We start from the raw sequence: 23,916 nt of genomic DNA on the forward strand, positions 1-23,916 counted from the left end.
GCGCAGAGGCCACTGACAGCGCCTTCCCACCTTCTCCGGGCCGCTCGCGGCCAACTGGTGGACGGATACCTGGAGGACGCCTCCAATCTCCGCGGGCGCCACGCCCGCCGCGCTGGCGGCGGCGCGGGGAATAAGTAGAGAGCGCCGGGCCGCAGAGGTAAAGCGCGGGCCCGGGCAGCGCGTCGCAGGGTCACAGTTTGTACGCAGGGCCTGGGCAGCCTCACGACCGAGCTACCATGGACCCGCCGCGGGGCATCGGCACCTTCGTGGTGTGGGACTACGTGGTGTTCGCCGGGATGCTGCTCATCTCGGCTGCCATTGGCATCTACTACGCCTTCGCCGGGGGTGGCCAGCAGACCTCCAAGGACTTCTTGATGGGCGGCCGCAGAATGACTGCCGTGCCGGTGGCGCTGTCCCTCACCGCCAGCTTCATGTCGGCAGTCACCGTCCTGGGCACCCCCACGGAGGTGTACCGTTTTGGGGCCATATTCAGCATCTTTGCCATCACTTACTTCTTTGTGGTGGCCATCAGCGCGGAGGTTTTCCTGCCGGTGTTCTACAAACTGGGAATTACCAGCACCTACGAGGTAAAAAAGAGGAAGGGGACGCTGGGGAGAAAAAGGGGCAGGGCTTTTCAGGGTCTTGGAGGGATTTTCCTGATGGCCAACTCTGCACCATGTCCAAATCCCTCCCTGTCCAGGTCCGTGACCTCCCCTGAGGTCCCCTTTTGGGGAGAGTTGTCCAGTGAAGGCGACAAAATCTTTGGGGTTACTTGCATGACCTCAGTGAAAAAGAGAAATTTCCAAAGTAAACGGGATGATTTGGACTAGGGCTCACAAAGGCCCTTTCTGCTTTTAGTATCTTTGATTCGGAGTCAAGAGGAAAGATTTTAATACTTTTTATCCTGGGGAGGGCAAGTGTTCAAGTCTCAGCCCCTCCTCCTTGAAAGGAATGGCCTTGTCCCAGGTTCCCAGACACCATTCACTTTTCCAGGAAAGTTGGAGAATTTGCGCTCTCCCCTCCTTGCTTCCGCACAGGCATGTTCCCTGGAGAGACAGATTCCCCAATGGTTAAGGTGCTGTAACTAGTCTCAGTACCTGCATTTGAGACCAGATTCTACATTTACTAGCTGGGTACACTTGGGTGATTTATTTAACCTTTGTGCCCTATTTTATTTTTTCATCTTAAAATGAAAACGATACCAACTATCTTATCCAGTTGTTGGAAGGATTAAATGAGATGATTCAAATATAGCATTCAGAATAGTGTCTGGAGCAGGGTGAGTGCTGGACGAACACTGACCATAAGTATTTGTGGTGGTAGGGGCAGAGGTGGTTGTTTTGGGGTCACTAGGAAGACTTGGCTGCAAGGTTATCAAACAGGCCTACCTTCTCTGTATCTGGAAAGATGATTAAGGAAAACGATCTTTCCTGGTGCACAGCTCCGCTGGTTATAGGTGTTCTTCAGTTGTCTGCAGGAAAGGGCTTTGCAAAAATGGGGAATGTTTGGTTTAGTTTAAAGAGCTGTTGAATGGGAGTGCGGGATTGGGGGTGGGGCATAAAAGCTCTGGGGTGTGGAGGGGACTGTTCAGTGCCCTCACTGGTCTCCTTTTCCCAGGTACTATCCCATGAGCAACATGGATAAACAGGGCAGAGTTTCCTCTTTCATAGGTCATGATCCAAAGGGTGATTACACTCATTCCTCAGTGCTTGAGTTTAGGTACAGAGTGCTCTAATCCAGAGCTACTGGAAAGGTGGTTTCCTAGTGAGGCTGGTTCAACTGGTGCTGGCTAAAGGGCCTCAATGGCACAAGTGTTGGTGACAAACGCCTGGGCTATAGTGACGCCATCCAGGGCGAGGCACCCCTGGGGCAGCATGCCTTCCTCTCACTGGCCATTGTGTTTGGGAGAGTTCAGTCATCATCCCAGAAGTGAGCAGGATAGAATTTCTCTGTTTTGCTCAAAGGTAACAAAGCTGGCTTTCCCAGACCAAACTGTTTTCTTTTTCTTTTCTTTTCTTTTTTTTTTTTTTTGACCCTTATGGTGTTTTGAAAGAAAATTAATTTAGCATTTCTGATGTTGAGAAGTCAAATAAAATTCCAGATTCTAGTTTCTTTTGAAAATTTAGAAGCCTGGGAGTGCCTGGGTGGCTCAGTTGGCTAAGCAGTTAAGTGTCTGCCTTTGGCTTAGGTCATGAACCCAGGGTCCTGGGATTGAGCCCCACATCAGGTTCCCTGCTCAGCAGGGAGCCTGTTTCTCCCTCTCCCTCTGATGTTCCCTCTGCTTATGTGCTCTCACTCTCTCTCTGTCAAAAAAATAAATAAAATCTTTTAAAAAATTTAGAAGAGTGGTGACACTGGGCTCACATTCCCTGTGATGCAGGAACTCGTTTTAAGGCCATTGCTTTCACCTCCTGTCAGTTTCTGTATTGAGGCCTCATTATTGTAGGTGCATGGTTACTTTCTTATGATAGAGAAATCTTTATCTGCATTTTTGTCTTCCTCAAAAATGTGAAAGAGAAAAGGGACAGGGGTGAAGGGAGTACTTGGTTTTGAGAGAGAGATGAGATGACATATTTCTTAGTGGATATGAGGACTATTTCAACATTTTAATATATGAACACCTGGCTGATCCACTGGTGTATGTTACCTGATGAGCCCTTAGGCATTTTGTATCCATGAGCTCTGATGTGTAGTTAACCAACTCTAGAACTCAGAAGGGTTTTCAAGAACCTTGCAAGAGGACTTCAGTCCCCAGAGAGGAATGCTCCTCTAATAAGCACTGACCCATGCCTCCTCAGGGGCAGCAACATTAACTCAACCAGAAACAGATTTCCAACACATTTCCCGTGGTGGATGCTGTTAGCAGGGTTCCAGCCAAAAATGGCAAAAAGTTAACGTTTACCAAATGTTTAATACATGTGTGGCACTGGGCTGCATGTTTTATACACATACATTATCTGAATCAATACTCTAAACAATCCTTATGAGGGGGGTACTATGAGAGCCCCATGTTGGCAGACAAAATTAAGCTACATAAGAGAGTGTGAGGCAAAGTAGACACATGCCTGGGACTATGTAGTGGTGCCTACTGTCTGCTTCTGAAAGCTCTGGTAAGTCTGCTTCTGAAAGCACTGGTAACCCAGGCAGGGCTTAAAAGAGTGCATAGAGAACAAGAGAAGTAGAACCAAACACCAAGGGTTTGGGCATGCTGGGGGTGTTCATGACTCACGGGTGCCCAGCAGTAGGGGTCAGGGAGGTTAGATAACATGCTTTGTCCCTGACAGTTGGCCATAGCAAACACTTTCTTGTATTTTTTGCATGTTTTGTGCTGAGAGGTGGAACCACCTATACAGAATAAGAAGTCCAGCATCGAGGGATACCTTGGCATTCTAGCTCAAATGTGAAATCTCTTCCTGCTTACATTTCTCTACTAGAAAGCATTTTTGTTATCTATTTATCCCTGCCTTCAAAGTATAGGCCTGATAGGTGTTTCACCAATTCCAAACCCACAGACAAGAAGTAAAATGCAGGAATCCAGTTTCATTCCCCACTTTTTCAGGATCTTTCTGGATCCATGTAATCTGTGTGTTGGATCTGAGTTATCCAGAATATGTGTGTGTATGTGTGTATCTGTGTGTGTACATGTGTGTGTGTGTGTGTGTGTGTGTGTAAAATATGTATTTTTGGATTATATTTGTCTTTATTATTCATATATATTTATTTGTGAATAGGTATGTATGCTTATAATTGTGAATTATATTAATCTGTGGATTTAGATCCAACTTCTTAATGTCTTAGTTTTGAATTACAGTTTATAATATTTCCCCATCCATTTATATCATTCAATAGTCTCCAAACTCCTGCAAAGTAAGAGGGAAAAGAATTAATACTGTGATCCTCAATTTCAAGAAGAGGAGCCTAAGATCTCCAGTGACTGCCCCAAGCTTGTGCAGTCACAAGTAGAACTGGGTTGAGGGCTCGAACTCCTCCCTAAAACTATAATATGCTGCATATTTTTTTACCTGTCAGTTGTTTTGGAAGGTTCTACTATGTGTCAGTGCCACCTACTCAAAGCTATGGTCGGTTTCCTTACTTACTTATTTGGAATAATATAGTTGTTCCCTGTCTAGATTTAGGCATTAAATAGTCCTAGACTTGCATTGCGGCTTTGAGAGCTATAAGGTTGCAACTCTGGTATCTCTTAGCACCAGTGCCCTCCCCTCTAATAGGTAGTTCTGGCCTCAGGGAGTTGTTGGGAGGACAGTGTACATAGCAAGTACTCTATAACTGTTACCTGTGATTATGGAGCAAAAATATATGGTGTCATTTCTCCAGACTATTACTTAATGTCAGTTTTTCCTTCCTCCTTTTTTTCTGGTATGAAGACTGTTTTCAGCTTTAAAATTCCCTCTACGTGAGTAATAGTATTCAAGTTAAAGAATGTTTGAGACCCCAGCTTCTTTCCAGCTTTAAAATTCTATGATTCTATCTCTATATTATGACATATAATATAGGAGATGAGCTGACTATATTTCAAGATATAGCAGATACCAAGGAGAGTATGAAAAATTGGCAGGGTTGTTGGCTCTGAACAGAAACTGACTTAGGCCAATTTAAGTAAAAAATAATTTATTTGGGAGGATATAGGGGTAGCCCATAGAACAGAGTGAAAAGCTGGATGAATAAGCTGTGAAAAGGACAGAAGCCAGTGAAGCATCTTCAGGCCACTGTTAGATCAGTCTGCTTCTGCTTCAGTCATTTTCTGTCTTTATGTTATACGTCCAAGAGCCAAATACCCATTGGAGAGAGGAGCTGATTGGCTGAGCTTGGGTCATGTGACCATCCCTTAGTCAAAAGAGGCAGGACACCTTCACGGACAAGTCCATCACAATTGCCTGCAGTGGGAAAGGGCTGATTCCCAAGTGAATCAGGGAAATATCTGAAGTAGATAGCAAGAGAAAGGGGAGAAGAGCACTTCGCTCATTTTGAAGTTGCAGAATATAATCCACTTAGGTGAGATTCTGGGAAAGCCAAAACTAGGGATGGAGAACAGATCAGTGATTGCCAAGGTTTGGGGTTTAGGGAACAGTTTGACCGTAAAGAAACAACATAACAAAGTTCTCTGAGGGTGATGGAACTATCCTGTATATGTGAAAATCCAATGAACTGTACTTTAAAGCAAGAGCCAATTTTGGTATATGTAAAGAAAAATAATAGTAATATAGGAATACAGAATACAAATCACTTATGAAGTTGCTTTAAATTTTTTTAAATTTCAATTTAGTTAACATATAGTGAGTATATTATTAATCGCAGAGGTAGAATTTGGTGATTCATCAGCTGCATATAACACCCAGTGCCCATTACTTCACGTCCCCTCCTTAATGCCCATCATCCAGTTAGCCCATCTCCCCATCAACCTCCCTTCTAGCAACCCTCAGTTTGTTTCCTATAGTTAAAAGTCTCTTACGGTTTGCCTCCCTTTATGTTTTTATCTTATTTTTTCTTCCCTTCCCCTATGTTCATCTGTTTTGTTTCTTAAATTCCACATGAGTGAAATCATGTATTTGTCTTTCTCTGACTGACTTCTTTCACTTTACCCTCTAGTTCCATCCACATTGTTGCAAATGGCAAGATTTCATTCTTTTTGATGACTGAAGTTGTTTTGAATTTCTAACCCCTTTACTTCTTAAGCAGATCATTTTTTTAAAGGAATATAAAGTTTTCACATATTAACCATTTCTTCCTTTTTTGGAAACAGTATTTAGAGCTCCGGTTTAACAAATGTGTCCGTCTCTGTGGAACAGTCCTCTTCATTGTTCAAACAGTAAGTCACTCTCCCTTAGTTTGCTTTACCTTCTGTTGTCTAAAATATTTTCAACCAAGGCACCTGGGCTAAACTTATTTGGTAAGCACATGAAAGATAAAAAAGGTGTTGAAAAGAAGAGTAAACTAAAAAGGGAAAACATTTGTCATTACTTTCCATTCTTCATCCAAGTTGCTGGAGGCTTGTCATGATTATAGTCTCTTCATTTATACCCATCTTCCTCTTGGCAGCTGAGTGCTGTAGGGATGGGTTTGATCATGGAAGTCCAGGAAGGACTTTTCATTTTCATCCTTATTTGTAATTCACTTCTCCAATCACAAGCTACCAAAGCATTTGCAACAGCGTCACAGAGTGCCTTTGTAAATTGTTTAACTTGACTCCATTTTATGTTTCTGTAAATTGCATAACTTAGATTGGTCATTGGTAAAAGAAAGGAGCCCTTTGGGGTCTGGCAGAGATCCTGACAAAGAAAGAACTGAAGCTGGTAGCTTGCATTTGCCAACTGTTCAGACCCTCTTTGTATAATTTTTAGAAATGCCTACAGAAATGAAAAGTGGGGAACGGGTGTTAGGAAGATGGTCCATGGCCTTGTTTTCAAATCTTTAACTTGGTCAGGATAATGACTGTGGAAGTCTGGTTCCTTCTTGCAAAAAAGAGGAAAGCTTTAGCATCTCCCACTTGAAGGACTTATTTCCGTTGATCTACCCATGTAATATAATCAATCATTCAAATACTGTAATATGGCTTCTTTCATAGTATGTTTTTATAGAGTAAACATGGACTCATAGAGGATCCTAGAACCATAATACATTTTTATAGAACAAAATCACATAGAATATATATGATATATTTGAAAGATCAAATGCAGTGGAAATGATGTTCTGAGAAAAAAGACCATATTTATCATACCCTGGATTAATAAATATTTGTTAGGTGTATGAGTGAAAAATAATATATAGAAAAGATGGAATATGATTTTTGTTGGCTTTCAAGATTTTTTTAGTGTAAATATATACTTTTGCTTAATTAGTGAGCATGAAAACTTTTTAAAACCAGTTTACAAAATTTTCACTGTTTTCCCAGTTAATTATGCAGTGATTAATAATAGTTTGAAATCATGTGAATGGGGAACCATCTCCTTTTAAACTTGAGTTTTTTCTTCCTAATTGTTTAGATTGAGGAGAGTTGATTTCAAGCTTGAGGGGATGGATCAGTGACTATCTGCACTAAGCACCATGTGAAAAGTCCATAATTTTAACAAAATGGGTCATATAAGATTTTTGTAAACTATGACCACACCACAAACAGGAGAATCAACTCCACTTAAATAACATTTTCAAGTTACAAACATATTTTATTAAGTATATTGAAACTACTGTTTTAATTCATTGTTGAGGTTATAGAAAAATTGACTATTTATTTTATAATTCATACAGTTTCTTTTTTCTTGTAGATTTTGTATACTGGAATTGTTATTTATGCCCCTGCCCTGGCTTTGAATCAAGGTATATTTTAGAGTTACCAGTTATGTCACTCACATTTTGGGGGTCATTTTTAATAGAACTTATTCTCTCTTTGAGGAGTTGTGGAGTTGGAGGGATGTTTCCAGTAACCTGCATCAGCTTGAGGGGAGCAAGATGGGCTTAGTGTTTAGCAGCTTCTTTGCATTTCTGGATCGATAGCTCCAAAAGATCTATGATTAATAGAAGTGCCAACCCACCATGCTCCACTCCCTCAGAATGAACGCCCCCTATGGTCTAAATCATGAATGGCTGCACTTTCTTCCTTGGTGGAAGCCCATAGTCAAGAGGCTTCTGTGTTACTCAGCTCAGCTCCATCATAAAATGTGGCAGGGAGAGAGCTTTCCTTATTTCCATTTCTATTGTTGTCCAAAATGCAAGAGAAGGAGATCTGTGTGATTTGAAATGTCAGCTCACTCCTAGTGACAAAATGAAAGTGGCTATGGTGTCCTTTTAAACAAATATATGAAGATGGTGCTGATTGACATACTCCTGTACTCTCTGGTTTTGGGCGGATAAAAGCCATGGAACTGGAATAGTTTCCTGAGGCAAAGATGCCTGTTAGTCATATCCTTAAAAGGCTTTGGGAAAACCCCATATCCTTTGGATTCTTATCAATCAGATGTTTGTTTATCTTTTAGGCTTCCTTATGAAATGTACAGGTGTACTCTGATGGGGAAAATGTGATGCAATTCCTGGAGTTAATATAAAATGGAAAGCCTTTCTAAACCCACACTCTAATTTCTGCTTTCATGGCAGATAGATAATAATTATTACCTAAGTTTATAAAGTACAACAGTATCATTATAAAATATTCCATTATATAACATGCTCTTGAATTCTGAATGTCAGGCATGTTCCAAGTCAATATTACCAACATCATGATCGAGTCATTTCATGTGTAAAGAGCTAACTTATAAACTTCATAAGTTACCTATTGGCAGTAAGTATAATTAAAGATGTGGCCTTGGGGTTTTAAAGTGCAGTTCTGGCAGTAAGAGAGTACTGTCTTCCATCTATGAAGAAATCAAGGACTCTGATCTTATCAGTTTATTGGGCTATTCCATAGGAGTTAGGGCCCAAGAAGCTGCTGAATTTTGACCACTTGAATATCAATTGCATATATTACTGTGACCAAAGATAAATATAGAACTTGGTATGCAATAGATGTGCCATAGAAACTTGTTTAACTGAAATGAATCTTAACACTCTCTACATCCAATCGTTTTCATTTTACCTTTTAAAAAATATATATAGAAAACTTTAAATAAGTATATGCTAGAAAAAAGAAAATAGTATATTGAACTCTAATGTATACTTTACACTAAAAATTATCAACTCTTGTTTCAGTTCACTCTGTTTCCCTCGCTAGAGTATTTTGCTGTACATCTGAAGTATTTCATCATTTCATCTGAATTCAGTATCTTTTAAAAATAATGATGTGCTAATTTTTTCACTGGGGTATAATTATAACATTGTATTATATTATAATGATTTAAGATTTGTATATATTGCAAAATGACTATTAAATGTCTAGTTAACATCTGTCTCCATACAAAATTACAAAAGCTCTTTTTCTTGTGATGAGAGCTTTTAATATTTACTCTGTTGGCAACTTTTAAATATGTAATAGAGGATTATTAATTATAGTCATGTACCTTACATCTCTGTGACTTAGGTATTTTATAACTGGAAGTTCATACCAGGATGTGTTTTGTACATACAATTATACCATATTCATATCTAAAATATTAACATTATTTTTGGGATGCCTGTGTGGTTCAGTTGATTAAGTGTCTGCCTTTGGCTCAGGTCATGATCCCAATAGTCCTGGGATTGAATCCCGTATTGGGCTCCCAGCTTAGCGGGGAGCCTGCTTCTCCCTCTGCCTGCCGTTCCCGCTGATTGTACTCTCTCTCTCTCTGACAAATAAATAATCTTGAAAAAATAAATAAATAAAATATTAACATTATTTAAAAAAATCAATATGAAGTCAATGTTCAGCTTTCCTTGATTTTTTTTTCAGTGTTTGTTAGAATCAGGACTCAAATAAGTTTATGCAGTTGCAATTAGTTGATTCGATAAATTTCTCTTTCTCGCTTTTAAAATCTTTTTCTTTATAAATAGGCTCCACACCTAGCATGGAGCCCAGTGCAGGGCTTAAAATCACAACCCTGAGATCGAGACCTGAGCTGAGGTCAAGAGTCAGATGCTTAACTAACTGAGCCATCCAGACGCCCCTCTTGCTTCTTATTTTCTTATTATTTATTTATTTATTTACTTATTTATTTGACAGACAGAGATCACAAGTAGGCAGAGACGCAAGCAGAGAGAGAGAGAGGGGGAAACAGGCTCCCCGCTGAGCAGAGAGCCCGATGTGGGACTTGATCCCAGGACCCTGGTATCATGACCTGAGCCGAAGGCAGAGGCTTTAACCCACTGAGCCACCTAGGTGCCCCCTAAATTTTGCTTCTTAAAATTAAAAACCATTTTTTGTTGAAATATAACTTATACACAATAAATGTACAGAAATTAAGTGTACAGTTGAACTAGTTTTAACAATTGTACATAGTTATGTGACCACCACCCAACTGGATACAGACTATTTTCACCATTTAATCCTAGGAGATTTTCTTGTGCTTCTTTCTAATAAATTCCCCTGCCAACCCAAGCTGCCACTTTCTGATTTTTTTGTCAATCATGAATTAGTTTTCCCTTTTCTTAGATTTTATATAAATGGAATCATGTAGTACCTCTTTTGTAATGGTTTATTTTGCTCAACAAAATATTTCTGAGATTCATTCATGTTGCTACATGTTTCAGGAGTTCATTCCTGTTTATTGCTAATATTTTATCATCTGTATCTCTACAGTCTGTTTATCCATCAACAACGTTGGGCACTTTTAGGCCATTATGAATTAAGACTACTAAGATCATTCTTGTACAGGTTTTGTTTTGTCTCGCTTTGCTTTTTTTAAGTTCATTTGCATTTGTTACAAACTTTTAAAGCAGAATGTGACTTGAACACTGCATTTCCACTCACAGAACTTGCTGAGTTACTTTTTTGAGCAGCTTTACAACACACCTAAATAGGCTTATAATTTTGCTAAACAACGCTCTTCTTTGGAAAACATGCCATATAGATAGTTATTCCCATCAAGTTGGTTCAGTTTCACATATGAGTTTCTAGGTGCCTGGTACATGCAGTTGATAATTATAGGGGATAGAAGATTTAAAAAATAGATCCTAGAAGGTGAAAGTTATTTTAACCAATATTTTTCTTTTAAACATCAAGGTATAGCTCAGAACACTTTAGTGACAAAAAATTTGGTCCTTACTAAGGAATCTGCTTGATTGCTAAATACTTTATTTTTTTTTTTACGATTTTATTTATTTATTTGACAGACAGAGATCACAAGTAGGCAGAGAGACAGGCAGAGAAAGAGGAGGAAGCAGGCTCCCTGCTGAGCAGAGAGCCTGAGAAGGGGCTTGATCCCAGGACCTGGGATTATGACCCGAGCTGAGGGCAGAGGCTTTAACCCACTGAGCCACCCAGGGGCCCCGATTGCTAAACACTTTAGACCACACAGTCAATATTAGTTTGCATACATCTTACAACAAATGTTACCTTGTTCCATTAAAATAAGCCAGTGTGGAACGAGGAATGAAAAAGGAGCTGGGCTTTAGTTCCTAAATATCACAGCATCTCACTCACAAAGAAATCTTATCTTCCCCTTAAATAGTTCTTGCTATGTCATAGAGATTTTTAAAATATTAACAAAAATAAAGAAAAACATCCTTGAAATATATTATCCCCCCCAAAAAAGAAAATATATTACTGGAGGGAATAAAGATAAAGTATTGAATACATGTACAAATAATTCGTGGGGCAGCACTTGGTCTGTTTCTTCCATACATGATATGTTGTCATCTCCTTTGAGGGGCAACATCTCTTTGGTTATGACAACATTGCCAGCATCAGTAGTAGCATCATCTTCATCAATACCAAAACCAGATTTGGTCATCCTGTAGATCCTGGTAGCATGTGTCTGAGGAGTTGCTTTTGACACATGTTTTTATCTCTATTGGTTGAATGCCTGGAAGCAGTGTAGTTAAACATAAACCCATGATAACCTAGTACAGGGCAGGTGCATGTACAAAATTTAAGAGAAACTGGAAAACATTTTTTCTGAATGGTTGTATCATTTTACATGCCCACTCCACAATGTGTGCATGTCCAAGTTACTCCAGTTGTGCTTCTGCCCTGGCTTTGAATCAAGGTACATCTTGTCTTTTTTTTTTTTTTTTTTTTTTTGAAATTAACATATAATGTATTATTTGTTTCAGGGGTACAGGTCTGTGATTCATTAGTCTTACATAATTCACAGCATTCACTATAGCACATATCCTCCCCAATGTCCATCACCCAGTCACCCCATCCCTCTCCAGCAACCCTCAGTTTGTTTCCTGAAATTAAGAGTCTCTTATGGTTTGTCTCCCTCTCTGATTTCATCTTGTTTCACTTTTCCCTTCCCTTCCCCGATGATCCTCTGTCTCATTTCTCAAATTCCTCATATCAGTGAGATCATATGATAATTATCTTTCTCTGAGTGACTTATTTCACTTATCACAATACCCTTTAGTTCCATCCATGTCATTGCAAATTAATCAAGGTACATCTTAACGTTATCAATTATGTCACTCACATTTGAGGGCAATTTATTATATAGGAAAACAATTGACTTTTGTATATTACAACTTTGCTGTAATCACTTACTACTTTCAGTTTTTGTTACATCAATGATCATGTCATCTGTGAAAAAAGAAGAGTTTTATTTCTTCTTTCCCAATATGTATACCTTTTATTGCCTTTCTTGCCTTATTGCACTAGCAAGGACTTCCAGTAACTTCCAGTTAAAAAGGAGCAATGAGAGGGAACATCCTTTCCTTGGACCTGATCTTAGTGGGAAAGCTTTGACTCTCTCAGTCTTAAGTAGGATGTTAGCTGTAGGATTTTTGTACACAGTCTATCAAGTTGAGAAATTTCCCCTCTATTCCTAGTTTACTGAGTTTTTATAATAAATGGATGTTGCATTTTGTCAGATGATTTTTCTGCATCTTTTGATATGATCATGTGATATTTCTTTTTTAGTGTGTTAAGATGATAGATTCCATTAATTGATTTTTAAATTTTGAACCAGCCTTGCATACCTGGAATAAATCCCTCTCAGTCATGGTATATAATTCTTTTTATACTCTTTTGGATTCCACTTGTTAATTTTCAATTTGCTGAAGATTTTTGCTTCTGTGTTCATGAGAAATATTGGTTTGTAGTTTTCTTGTAATGTCTTTATCTGGTTTTGGTATTAGAGCAATCCTGGCTTCTTAGAATGAGTTAGGAAGTATTCCCTCTTCTTCTATTCTGTGAAAGATATAGCAGAGAATTGGTATAATTTCTTCCTTTATAAATTAGTAGAAATTACCAGTTAACCCATCTGGGCCTAGCTTTCTGTTTTGGAAGGTTTTTAATTATTGATTCAATTTCTTTAATAGCTATTGACCTATTTAGATAATGTATTTCTTCTTGCATGAGTGTTTTAGCCTATTGTGTCTTTCAAGGAATTGGCCCATTTTATATAGGTTATCACAGATATGGGCAGAGTTGTTATTCTTCCATTTAGAAAGAATATGCCCCTCCACTTAGATAAATGGTAGCAAATTATATGACTTTTGTCTTTCTTGGTCTCATCTTAGTAACATGCACAACTTGTCTTTCAAGGACTGGTAGAATAGTGTGTTTATTTGAACTATGAAGACACATACTATCTGACCCCATTCAGTCTGGGTAACTACCTCACAGAATCAAGTTGTTTCTTAGCTTCATTACAATATAAATGCTTTTTCATGTGTTTAATTTAGGCAGTGGTGGATCCAGGTATGCTCTCTAAGGGCAGAAACTAGTTCCATTTACTTACCAAGTAAAATTTTACTTCATTTGTTTAGGGGCATTTTATGAGATTTGGATCTAGTTTTAGGCAGGAGTAGAGAAGTAGGTAGAAAGATAGGTGCCCCATAAATAATATCACTACCTATTGATGATTTTTTGAGAAATATTTTTATTATACATGTTTCACAGTTATACATGCATTTTCTTTTCTTTTTTTCTTTTTACAGTCACGGGATTTGATCTGTGGGGTGCAGTAGTGGCAACAGGGGTGGTCTGTACATTCTACTGCACACTGGTATGTCAAGAACCTTATTTCTTCTTTCACTCTACCAACTGTTTTGCAAAGTTGAAAATTCCAATAGTTGTGTTCTGCAGACTAGATTGTTTGTATGTCCGCTCCTACTCCTACCACCCACAGTGTAACTTTTTTATAAGAAAGAGTCCAGCTGGGGAAAAATTTGATTCTTTATAGAGCATTGATTATAACTAAAACTTTTTTCTTTTACCTGATCCATTGCGGTGGTCCTGAGTCTTGTCTCCTACTTCACCCTTACTATTGCTAAATTATTATATTTGTGCTCATACTATCTCAGCTTAGAAACCTAAGATATATTGCATGGAGCACTGGGTATGGTGCATAAACAATGAATCTTGGAACACTGAAAAAATAAATTTAGATTAAAAAAAAAAAAGAAAAGAAACGTAAGATAGTTTCCCATTGCCTAAAGGCGGGAATCGCAGTCAAAATATGTAACAACCAGATAGTATGGACACTGGTATTATAATGGATGCTAGTTTCTAGAAGTGGTGCAACTCTTGTGGTATATCTGACATAATAGGTCTTAAGACTTTAGTGGATTTTTTTAGAAGATGGGGATCTCAGGGAGGGGATAGTTCAGCCAAGGACACAGGGACTGGAGAGAGACACTGGGAAGTTTGTGTCAGTGGCTAGTACAAAACAATTTTAGTATGTCAACAACTGGCATGACATTCTGTGTGCATACTTGATTGAATATCAGCCCTGCTTATAGGATAAAATCTATGACATTGCCTTTTGCAGTTTCACTCTGGCCGCATTCACCATGTCATGTACTTTGAATTCTTTGTGCTTTTGTCCACGCTGTTTTCTCTTCTGGGATGACCTTCCATCTTCACCTCTGCTTCTGTCTGAAAGGTTGGCTTAAATCACACCCTCTTTTGAAGGTTCTCCCAACCTTACTGTCTATTACCTTAAGTGTATTCCTTGGCCAAGATCTGTGTTTTCATTATTCTTGTCCAGCATGATATATAAGCATGTAGATGATAATAATGTCTGATAAGAGCATTAATCCTAATATTTTTTTCCCTCAAAGGGTGGTCTTAAAGCAGTTATCTGGACAGATGTTTTTCAAATTGGGATCATGGTGGCTGGATTTGCATCTGTGATTATACAAGCTGTAGTGATTCAAGGTGGAATCAGCACTATTCTAAATGATAGCTATAATGGTGGAAGATTAAACTTCTGGAAGTAAGTTGCTATTTATCTCCTGGTCAATAGAACACTCCTTTTGTTTTTTTCTTTCCTATAAAAATAATTTCATCATTGAAGTAGTAGATTTACATCAGAAAACAAATAGATGGCTAAGAATGTGGTATGAAAAATTGAGCTGGTATGTTAATATGTGAGGGGTTTCTACCAGGTCTTTAAGGGGTTAAAGCAGTCAGATGGTTGCTTAGTTACATAGAATGTAACTTCCTTCTGAGAAAGGATTGATAGCAAAAGAGCATTTTTCTTCCAGATATTAAAATCTGGAATTGGTCAAAGGGTGGGTTAGTGTAATTAGGGAAGAGGGAGTGGAGAAATAGGAAAAGGAAACCTCTTAAGAGAAAAACACTAAAGGATCATGCTGTCATTCTGACAGTTCTTTGTTTCAAGCAGCCTAGAGAATTTTTCTATTGATATTGCCCTGGCAATATATATTATTATTATATTTCGTAATTATATATGTACAAATATTTTATAATATTATATATTATTTCTAGAGTATTGACTAGAAAATTATTACTAATGCCTCAAGTGTCAGTATATTGTACAATATAGCATATCCTCAACAGCTATTTAGTTTTCCTAGATTGAAAGACCAGTGGAGAAACTAGATATTTCATCACAGATATACCACACAGCTTAGAGGAATATTTAAAACACCTTTTGGTGTGGATCAGTAGTGTCATTCTTGTTATGTTCAATGTGGGGAGGGGCTCATTTTCATATGGACTGGCTTATTTCCTCTTCAAGCAGCCCTACTTTGAGAGAGGCAAGCTGAAATCACTGGCAAGAAGAAAGAAAAAACATTTCTTTCTTGGTGACTCTTTTCTAGTTTTCTGAAAATGGTGCTAATGTTTGAGAAGAGCCTTTTCAGAAACTGGTCAAGGACATTGTGTTAATTGCAGAGATAAGTTGAATTATGATGAGTCAACTTCCACTATTTTCAATAATTGCTTTTTAACCTCAAGACTGAGATTCCAAGGAAGAGCACCTCCAGTTGTCCTAGCCTGGGCATTATTCCATCCCTTAGCTGTGGCAGAACAGGACATATTATTGACAACCATTTAGACTACTTTATGGTAAAATGGTCATTTCCCCAAAGCAGATTGGGTTGCCATTACTAGAGGACAAGAGAATAGATACAGAGAAGCAGAAACAACTAATGGACACTCAGAAGATCTTGCTTACTCCTAAATTTCCTAGTAGGCGAGGCTGAGGGGAGAGGTAGAATCATTAATTTTTCTGCAAGATAACTCTCACTTTGTACAAAGGCAGCCCATATTGCTTCATTGAAGTGACAACTTATACACCAATAAGAGATTATTAAAAGTAAAAGATTAGACACTTTTATGACCTTTACTATGGAGGATGCCAACTATTAAATAATAATGAAAAGCTTTATTGTGTATCTCTTGTGTGTCTGATATGTTTGAGAATATTGGTGGGCAAAATACCTGCTCTGGTGGTGATAAAGCAAGAGAAGGATTTTGTGTTGGTATTGTCTGTATGGTTATAGTTGTCATACTTATTTTGTATGGCCTAAAACCACTAAATTGGGTATTCTAAATCTTGTCTTACTTCCTTCAAGTAGATTCCTGAAACCTTTTGGCTCTTGACTTCCATTAGCTAATATAGTAGCTGTTTTCTCTATGGGTTAAAGGGTCAACACCCTTGAAACACAACTTTGATATGAAGTGTTAGAGAATGGAGTAGAGGCTCTTATATTTCCATAGGAATGCTGGGATATACATGAAATCTGAAAACTCATCTTAAATATAAGATTGAAATGGATTTGCAGAATTTCATAATTTTTAGAAAGTTTCTATGAAAGCCAATTTTGCAGAAATTTGTCAAACTTATATTGTGTTTCATGGATGAACAGAATCATTCCTTCCAAGATAATGCATTAAGAAGAATTAAAACACATATTCAATACAGAAGTTGAGCTTTCTTTGTGACAATATTTTGGACTTAAGTACATGTCGTTTAGTGACTTTTCACTATTAACATTTAGCTTGTGCACACAGCATTTAAGAAAGTATGATTATAATGACATGGTAATTTTAGAAGATGAAAGCCTTTAAACTGCATTAATTGAGTTCTTGAGCTTGAATATAAATTAGAAATATGACTATACATGTGTTAGGAGAGAAATTATATATGCAAAATGTGTCAATTTTGTGTTCATTTTAGTACCCTATCTATTGCTATGGTGCACTTAGGAACCTAACTCTCTTTATTGCTCTCTCTCTTTTTAGTTTCATGCTTTTCTCTGATTATAGCACAGCAGACTTATTTAAATAACAATTTCCTAAGGCCACTGGAGAACAATTTTTATGAAAGCTCAGAATAATTAGAACATTTGTTTTCCTTCAGTCCCATCCAGAATTTCCAATTCTCTGAAAGTATCCATTTTTATTTCATTGAACTTAAGTTAGGAATTTTTTGCCTTTTTTATTATTTAATAAATTTGTATGTGTTTATATCTGTGTGCATATTTATATAGATACACATTGCTTGCTTCCAAAAAATATTCTAGGATTTTCTGTAGTTTTTTGCTTACAGTTAAAATTTGTTTTCTGTTTCTTTTCATTTAGTTTTGATCCCAATCCTTTGCAAAGACATACATTCTGGACAATTATTATAGGAGGGACCTTCACATGGACCAGCATCTATGGTGTCAACCAATCCCAAGTACAGAGATATATTTCCTGTAAAAGCAGGTTCCAGGCAAAAATGTAAGCCAAACTCTGGTATGGAAATCATTAATAACCACCAGTGTCTTTATTGAAACTTGTTAATTAGTCAAGCTTTGCTCAGGTTTAAGCCTTTTGTATCATGAAATTCCAAGAAATAAATTATATACTTAGTTATAAAAGAATCAAGTGTATTTTAAATCAGATATTTAAAATATTTATATGAATTATTAAGTAAAATAAATCCTATTAACTAAGTAGGCATTTATTGTGTATCTATTTGTATAAGGAGTTATGGAGGATAAAAATTAGAATTATATGGCTCTTCTAATAAAGGAACTTAACATCTAGTTATGAAAACATATACAAGTATGCAAAAAGCGAAATAACCCTAGAAAAGTATCACAGTTCTTTGGAACAATATAATGATAGAAGAAATGGTAAAGGCATTATATTGCCAGATATGCTGGTATATTTTATTTTCAGACATAGTCATGGGTTTATAACTCTGCTCTAATACTTGCTATTTGAGTGGCCAGTTACTTAGTCTCCCTGAGTCTCAGTTTCCAAATTTACAAAATGAGCATAAGAAATATTATACAGCTCAGGAGAGGTATTGTAAAATGTGCCTGGCACACACTTGGTAGTCGTCCAGTAAATGTGACCTCAAATCATAGGATATGAAGGCAGAGATTGGTTGAGAGATTCCTGTCAACCAAGCAGATCCTGAATAATGACCATATATGGGCAGGTAGAGACTAGCGGGAGAGCATTCCATATAGACATTTATTTGGACACAGCCCAGAGGTCAGAAGGATGACGTGATCAGGGAATTCTCAGTCCAGTCTTGGTGAGCAAAGAATATAAATGGTGGCTGGTTCTTTCTCAGCAGGTCTCGGATCAGTACGGTGACCCCTGCTCCCCATGCTGATAGATAAAGCTGACTGGCCCACATGCATTTAAGACCTTAAAAGTTATAAATAGATTAAGAGTAACTGGGTGGTTGGAGTAGGACAAGGAATGGCAATTAAATTTCTATTCAAAGAACATGAAAATATTGTGATGTCACATGTCATAACCCAATATATTGAGAGTAAATAGGTTTAGACATTATCTGTGTTTGGAAAATTCAATAGTAAAAGATCTACACAAATATCAGCACAATAACTGGATATAGAATCCCCCAAAAGTGAGCTTAAGTGTTCTGGTATTTTAAGGAACTTTGAAGGAATGTAATTTATACATCCAGTGATCCACTGGACATTAAATCTACACTAGAGCTAATGTGTCTCCAAAATTAATTATGCATATGCTCTTCTGTTTCTTTGGGAACATGAAACTCAAAGGCCTAATTTTATAACTAAGAGACCAGCATTAGAGCTTAGAGCTTTCTTTCTTTTTTTTTTTTTTAAAGATTTTATTTATTTATTTGACAGACAGAGATCACAAGTAGGCAGAGAGGCAGGCAGAGAGAGAGGTGGAGGCAGGCTCCCTGCGGAGCAGAGAGCCGGATGTGGGGCTCGATCCCAGGACCCTGGGATCATGACCTGAGCTGAAGGCAGAGGCTCAACCCACTGAGCCACCCACGCGCCCCGAGCTTAGAGCTTTCTTAATAAGAAAGAATTTCCTTTGGAATGGCCCTCAGCCGACTCCCTGAGCTGATAGGAACCATTTTCTCCTACTTTTTAACTGTGGCTCCATGAGAAGAATGAATCCCAGTCAAAAAGTTAAGTAAGACCTATTGACATTGATCAACTGCGGAGAGTATCAGATATTATTGATAAGTGATCTATTTGAGTGGTATTAAAGTCAAATAAAACTATATAGTAAAGTATTAGACTCCTTTGTGAACAAGGGTATGTGAGCAGGAAAGTGTCTGGATATATTTTCTGGTGATTTGGAGATGAGCTGTAGTTACTTAGGCTATTTTTAGCTAATAGCAAAACATAGAGTAAATTTAGTCAATCAAGGGAAAAGGTTAGCAATCTGTTGTTTGGTACCTGTTGAAGGTGCATTCTCCTGAAACAGACTCTGAAATGGAGGTTGGCATGCCAGAGACTGTGGGGGAATCACCACCTGTAGAAGAAAGAGAAGAGAAGGAAGCAGAATTGGCCAAAGAGAGAAGTTGGATTGTAATGCTGTTTCTCAGCCAAGCCTTAGGGGGAGCCCTAATGCTGAACTGACTCCAGATTTGTCCTAGGTTAGGGTAAGGAGACTGATCCTTTAAAATTCTGAATCTAGTAGTCACTGGACATAGGTACCCCAAGGAAGGAGGCATGACTTTGAGGACAGTACCTCTCTTCCACCTAGGGCAACATTTTGCAGTATTCACTACAGCACTACTGGGGAAAAGAGATGAGGACACCATAGTGAGAACAATGTTTACTATTCACTTGATTATTAAGGCATAGAATTCGGTGCCATTAGCACTCAATGTCAATAATTACTATTTAACAAATGTCGTTCCATGCCAAGCACTGTGCTATGGAATACGTACTATTTCATCTAATGTTAAAACTCTGCAAGGTAGGCATCATTATCTGTAGTTATAAAGGAAGAAGCTGAAGATCAGAGAAGCTAAATGACTTGCCCAGGGTCATATATGGTAGATGGAACCAAGATTTATGTTCAGGTCTGACTCCAGTACTGTTCTCCTGGAGCACGCACCATGTATTATGATGCTGAATGTTGTTGGAGAAGATACCTGTTCAAGGAATGCAGGTTTGCCTCTCATACTTACTAGGTGATATTACAAACCACATTTAAACAAGTTCAATGAGTTTCTATGTAGATGCTAACAGTGGTTAGCAGTTTTAAACTCCATTACTTTAAAAAGGAAAAATGAGTAATAGTTACTGCTCTGTTGACCATTAAAAATCTTTACTTCATGACAGGAAGCCCTGAAATAGTATAACTGGATATCATTATAAAGCTGATAATGCCCGTGGAACTCTGACCAGGATATACACATCTATTCAGTAGAGAAGCCCCCATCTATTCCAAGTATTTTGAAATACATTGTTGATTGACAGCACAAGCAGAAGGTTAGGCTAGAATAAAATAGATAGCATTTTTGATAACCGAAAGATTCTGTGCATTTATTGAGTAATCACGAAGGTCTCTTCTGTGTATGTAACAAGTTTCCTATCTTTGGGATGGAAATTACAAATATCATTTGCTGGTTTGTTTTCATTTCCTTAGGTCTCTCTACATCAATCTTCTGGGACTCTGGGCAATCCTTGTCTGCTCAGTGTTATGTGGGCTTGCCCTATATTCCAGGTACCATGACTGTGATCCTTGGACAGCCAAGAAAGTATCTGCACCAGACCAGGTTTAGTACCATGTCTTTCTTACATGTGTATTAATGTTATCCAGAAAGCTTATTAGTTTGGGAGGAAAGAGTATTCATGTTTTTATAGCGAAAGAGCAAATGAGTACAATATAATCATCTTTAATTTCTAGAAAGCATTTGGCAAAAATTTATTTTAGCATATATAGCAAGAAGGAAGAATGCTGTATCCAAGATTAAAATATTGAAATACCTAGAAAATTCCAAGCCAAGTGTTAAAGAGAACTAGGTCAACACTGGGAATAGAAATGTAAATACAGTTAAAGAAGAAAAACTATATACAAACCATGGTGGTGTAAAACATTTTGTGAATATTCTTAGATCACTTTTATATCAACAGCTTACCTTCCAGTTCTTAAATGATAGAGAAACAGATCTAATGAGTGAACATTTATAGAGTACCAACCAAGCAGTGAGAGAATGTGCCTAGAGCTTTGCGTGCTTTATCTCTTTTAATTCTCATAACCCAGTAATTATAAATCTAGAGATGAGGAAATGAGTGATTCACAGAGAGGTTATATTACTTGCTCAAGGTCATAGGGCTGATAAATAAGTATAGCCTCAAGAATTCATCATCCTGTCATAAGTGCTTTCTATAAACTTCAACTTTGAATCCTTAAAGCTACACACTGAGATAGGTGCTCTCATTATATCCCTTTCAAAGATGAGGAAACTGAGGCACAGACAAGCTATGTAATAGCTAGTAAACCTGGAACCAGAATTCAAGTACAGGCAGGCTGCCACCAGAGTTCTAACTTTGAACGCCGATGCTGTATACCACCTTTCAGAAAGTGTAGCTAGAATTCAAACCCAGGACCGCTAGACTCCGAAGCTTGGGTTCTTGCCAAAATTATGTTCTAAGACTTGCTTGTAAATCAAGTGCCCAGAAGACTCATTAGATTGAAGATAGACTGAATTTTGTCTTGACATAAATGCATCACATACTCCTAGAAAAATAATGCAGTTTTGTGGGACTAGAAAATGAGAACCTCCTTGAGCTGTGCGTCTCAACCCTATGTTCACATGTATCCTCCTGTGAATAAATAGATCTTTCCTATTTGCTCAGAGAATCTAAGAATCATGTTTACTTTGAAGGTAGATGCACTCTTCCCTCATATGCTCTCTAGTGAAGAATGTTTTGTCTGTAGTTTATATCATGACGATAATAGGGATGTTAAAAATGTTTCTCATCTATCTTCCCCTAACCCTAGATGACAACAACAAAAAGTATCTATACCTTCCTACCCTTGAGACTTCTTGCCTTAGAATGCATTCAGGGGTGTCTTGCATGCATCCACTTTTAAAGAGCCTGTACTGAATTTTTTTTTTTAAGATTTTATTTATTTACTCGACAGAGATCACAAGTAGGCAGAGAGGCAGGCAGAGAGAGAGAGGAGGAAGCAGGCTCCCTGATGAGCAGAGAGCCCGATGCGATGCGGGGCTCAATCCCAGGACCCTGGGATCATGACCTGAGCCAAAGGCAGAGGCTTTAACCCACTGAGCCATCCAGGTGCCCCTGTACTGAATTTTTTAAAAAGAAAGAGGTTTCGGGGCACGTGAGTGGCTCAGTTGTCAAGCTTCTGCTTTTGACTCAGGTCATGATCCCAGCGTCCTGGGATCAAGCCCCGCATAGGCAGGGTTCCCTGCTCAGCTGGAAACCTACTTCTCCTTCTCCACCCCTTGCTTGTGTTTCCTCTCTAGCTGTTTCTGTCAAATAAATAAATAAAATCTTAAAAGAAAAAAAAAAAAGAAAAAGAAAGTTTCCTCCTGATTGGATGATTCAGGTATTGTATTGATTATTGAGGAGTTAATGCAATTAACATTTCCCTAGGGATACAATGCACATAAGGCCCAGTAGTAGAAAGTCAGGTCAAAAAATTAACCCAAGGAGAGCAAAGATGTATTTCTGCGACACTCTGCTGGAGCTTACCCCGAGGAAGAAAGATTAGTGTCTAGATAGAGTTTTACTATTTTTCTATCTGTCAGTCTTACCTTGTTGGACCTATACCTGAGGGGGCCAGTTGGAATATGAAATATCACCCCCAAGGACTTTTGAGAAAATTGATATTAGGTCTTGTTATCCCAGTAACAATGGAAATTTGATGTTTAAGTATGGAATACTGCTTGAAGTTACACTTTTAAGATATCTTGGGAACACTGGGTCTTGATTTCATATAGAGATAAGTTCTGTTCTCTCTGAGACTAAAAAATTAGTAAGCTTTGGATGAAGTGGAAACATTCTTAAAATGACTGAACACTGACCCTTGTAACATTGGAGCTTGTTTGTCCACATACTGTAACAACCTTTGTCAAATGAAATCAGAAAAGGCTGATGAGATAGGACATGACATCCACTCTTTACTATTGGAGAAGGACTTGAGAATGATTCAGTGCAAGTGAGAGGAATTTTCCTAGAATATTTTCCTCCTAGGATCCTTTTAATTTAAAAATCAGTTTTGCCAGAAGACTGTCATGTGACATAGTACTGAAGTAATAAACCTTCCCATCCTTATTTAATATTATCTTTTTAAAAAGTAACTTATCAGAAAGTAAGTTGGTATCAGGAACTTTTTTTTATTGAAATAGGGCTAATAGTTTTGTTTTATTGTATTGTATTGTACTGTATTGTATTGTATTCTTTCAGTGTTCCAAGATTCATTGTTTATGCACCACACACAGTGCTCCATGCAATACGTGCCCTCCTTAAAACCCACCACCAAGTTCACCTAACCTCCCACCTCCCTCCCCTTTCAAACCCTCACCATGAGAGACTGTGGTATCAGGACCTTTATAAAAAGCACATTTCAGGAACTTCCCGAGGTTACTCTCTACTTGTCACTATGTCTCATACTGTATGCAGCTATAATTACACTTTCAGTCCTGGGCAGTGATTAAAGTTCACAAAGATCTTTGAGTCATCTGTAAAGTTAAGTGAATGCTGCTTATTACTTAAGCATAGAGGTATGTAAAATATTTCCTTTAAATTGATTTTTTATTCCAAAGAATGAGAACAGCTACCTTTTATCAAGCATTTACTGTATTCCATGTACTA

General features: G+C 37.9%; 1 protein-coding gene across 1 annotated transcript in view; it reads left to right on the top strand.

The window, feature by feature from the left end:
• Window positions 1-236: 236 nt before the first annotated feature.
• LOC111142242 (solute carrier family 5 member 8) overlaps window positions 237-23,916 on the top strand; it is a 58,840-nt gene continuing 35,160 nt past the window's right edge. The window contains exons 1-7 of the mRNA XM_022495284.1: window positions 237-587; window positions 5,762-5,827; window positions 7,281-7,332; window positions 13,522-13,589; window positions 14,647-14,801; window positions 17,417-17,557; window positions 20,717-20,846. Coding sequence (XP_022350992.1) covers window positions 237-587; window positions 5,762-5,827; window positions 7,281-7,332; window positions 13,522-13,589; window positions 14,647-14,801; window positions 17,417-17,557; window positions 20,717-20,846 — 963 coding nt within the window. The remainder of the gene's footprint in view (window positions 588-5,761; window positions 5,828-7,280; window positions 7,333-13,521; window positions 13,590-14,646; window positions 14,802-17,416; window positions 17,558-20,716; window positions 20,847-23,916) is intronic.

This window comes from Enhydra lutris, unplaced genomic scaffold (assembly GCF_002288905.1).
Source record: "Enhydra lutris kenyoni isolate GAN:26980312 unplaced genomic scaffold, ASM228890v2 scaffoldscaffold7, whole genome shotgun sequence".
Lineage (NCBI taxonomy): Eukaryota > Metazoa > Chordata > Mammalia > Carnivora > Mustelidae > Enhydra > Enhydra lutris.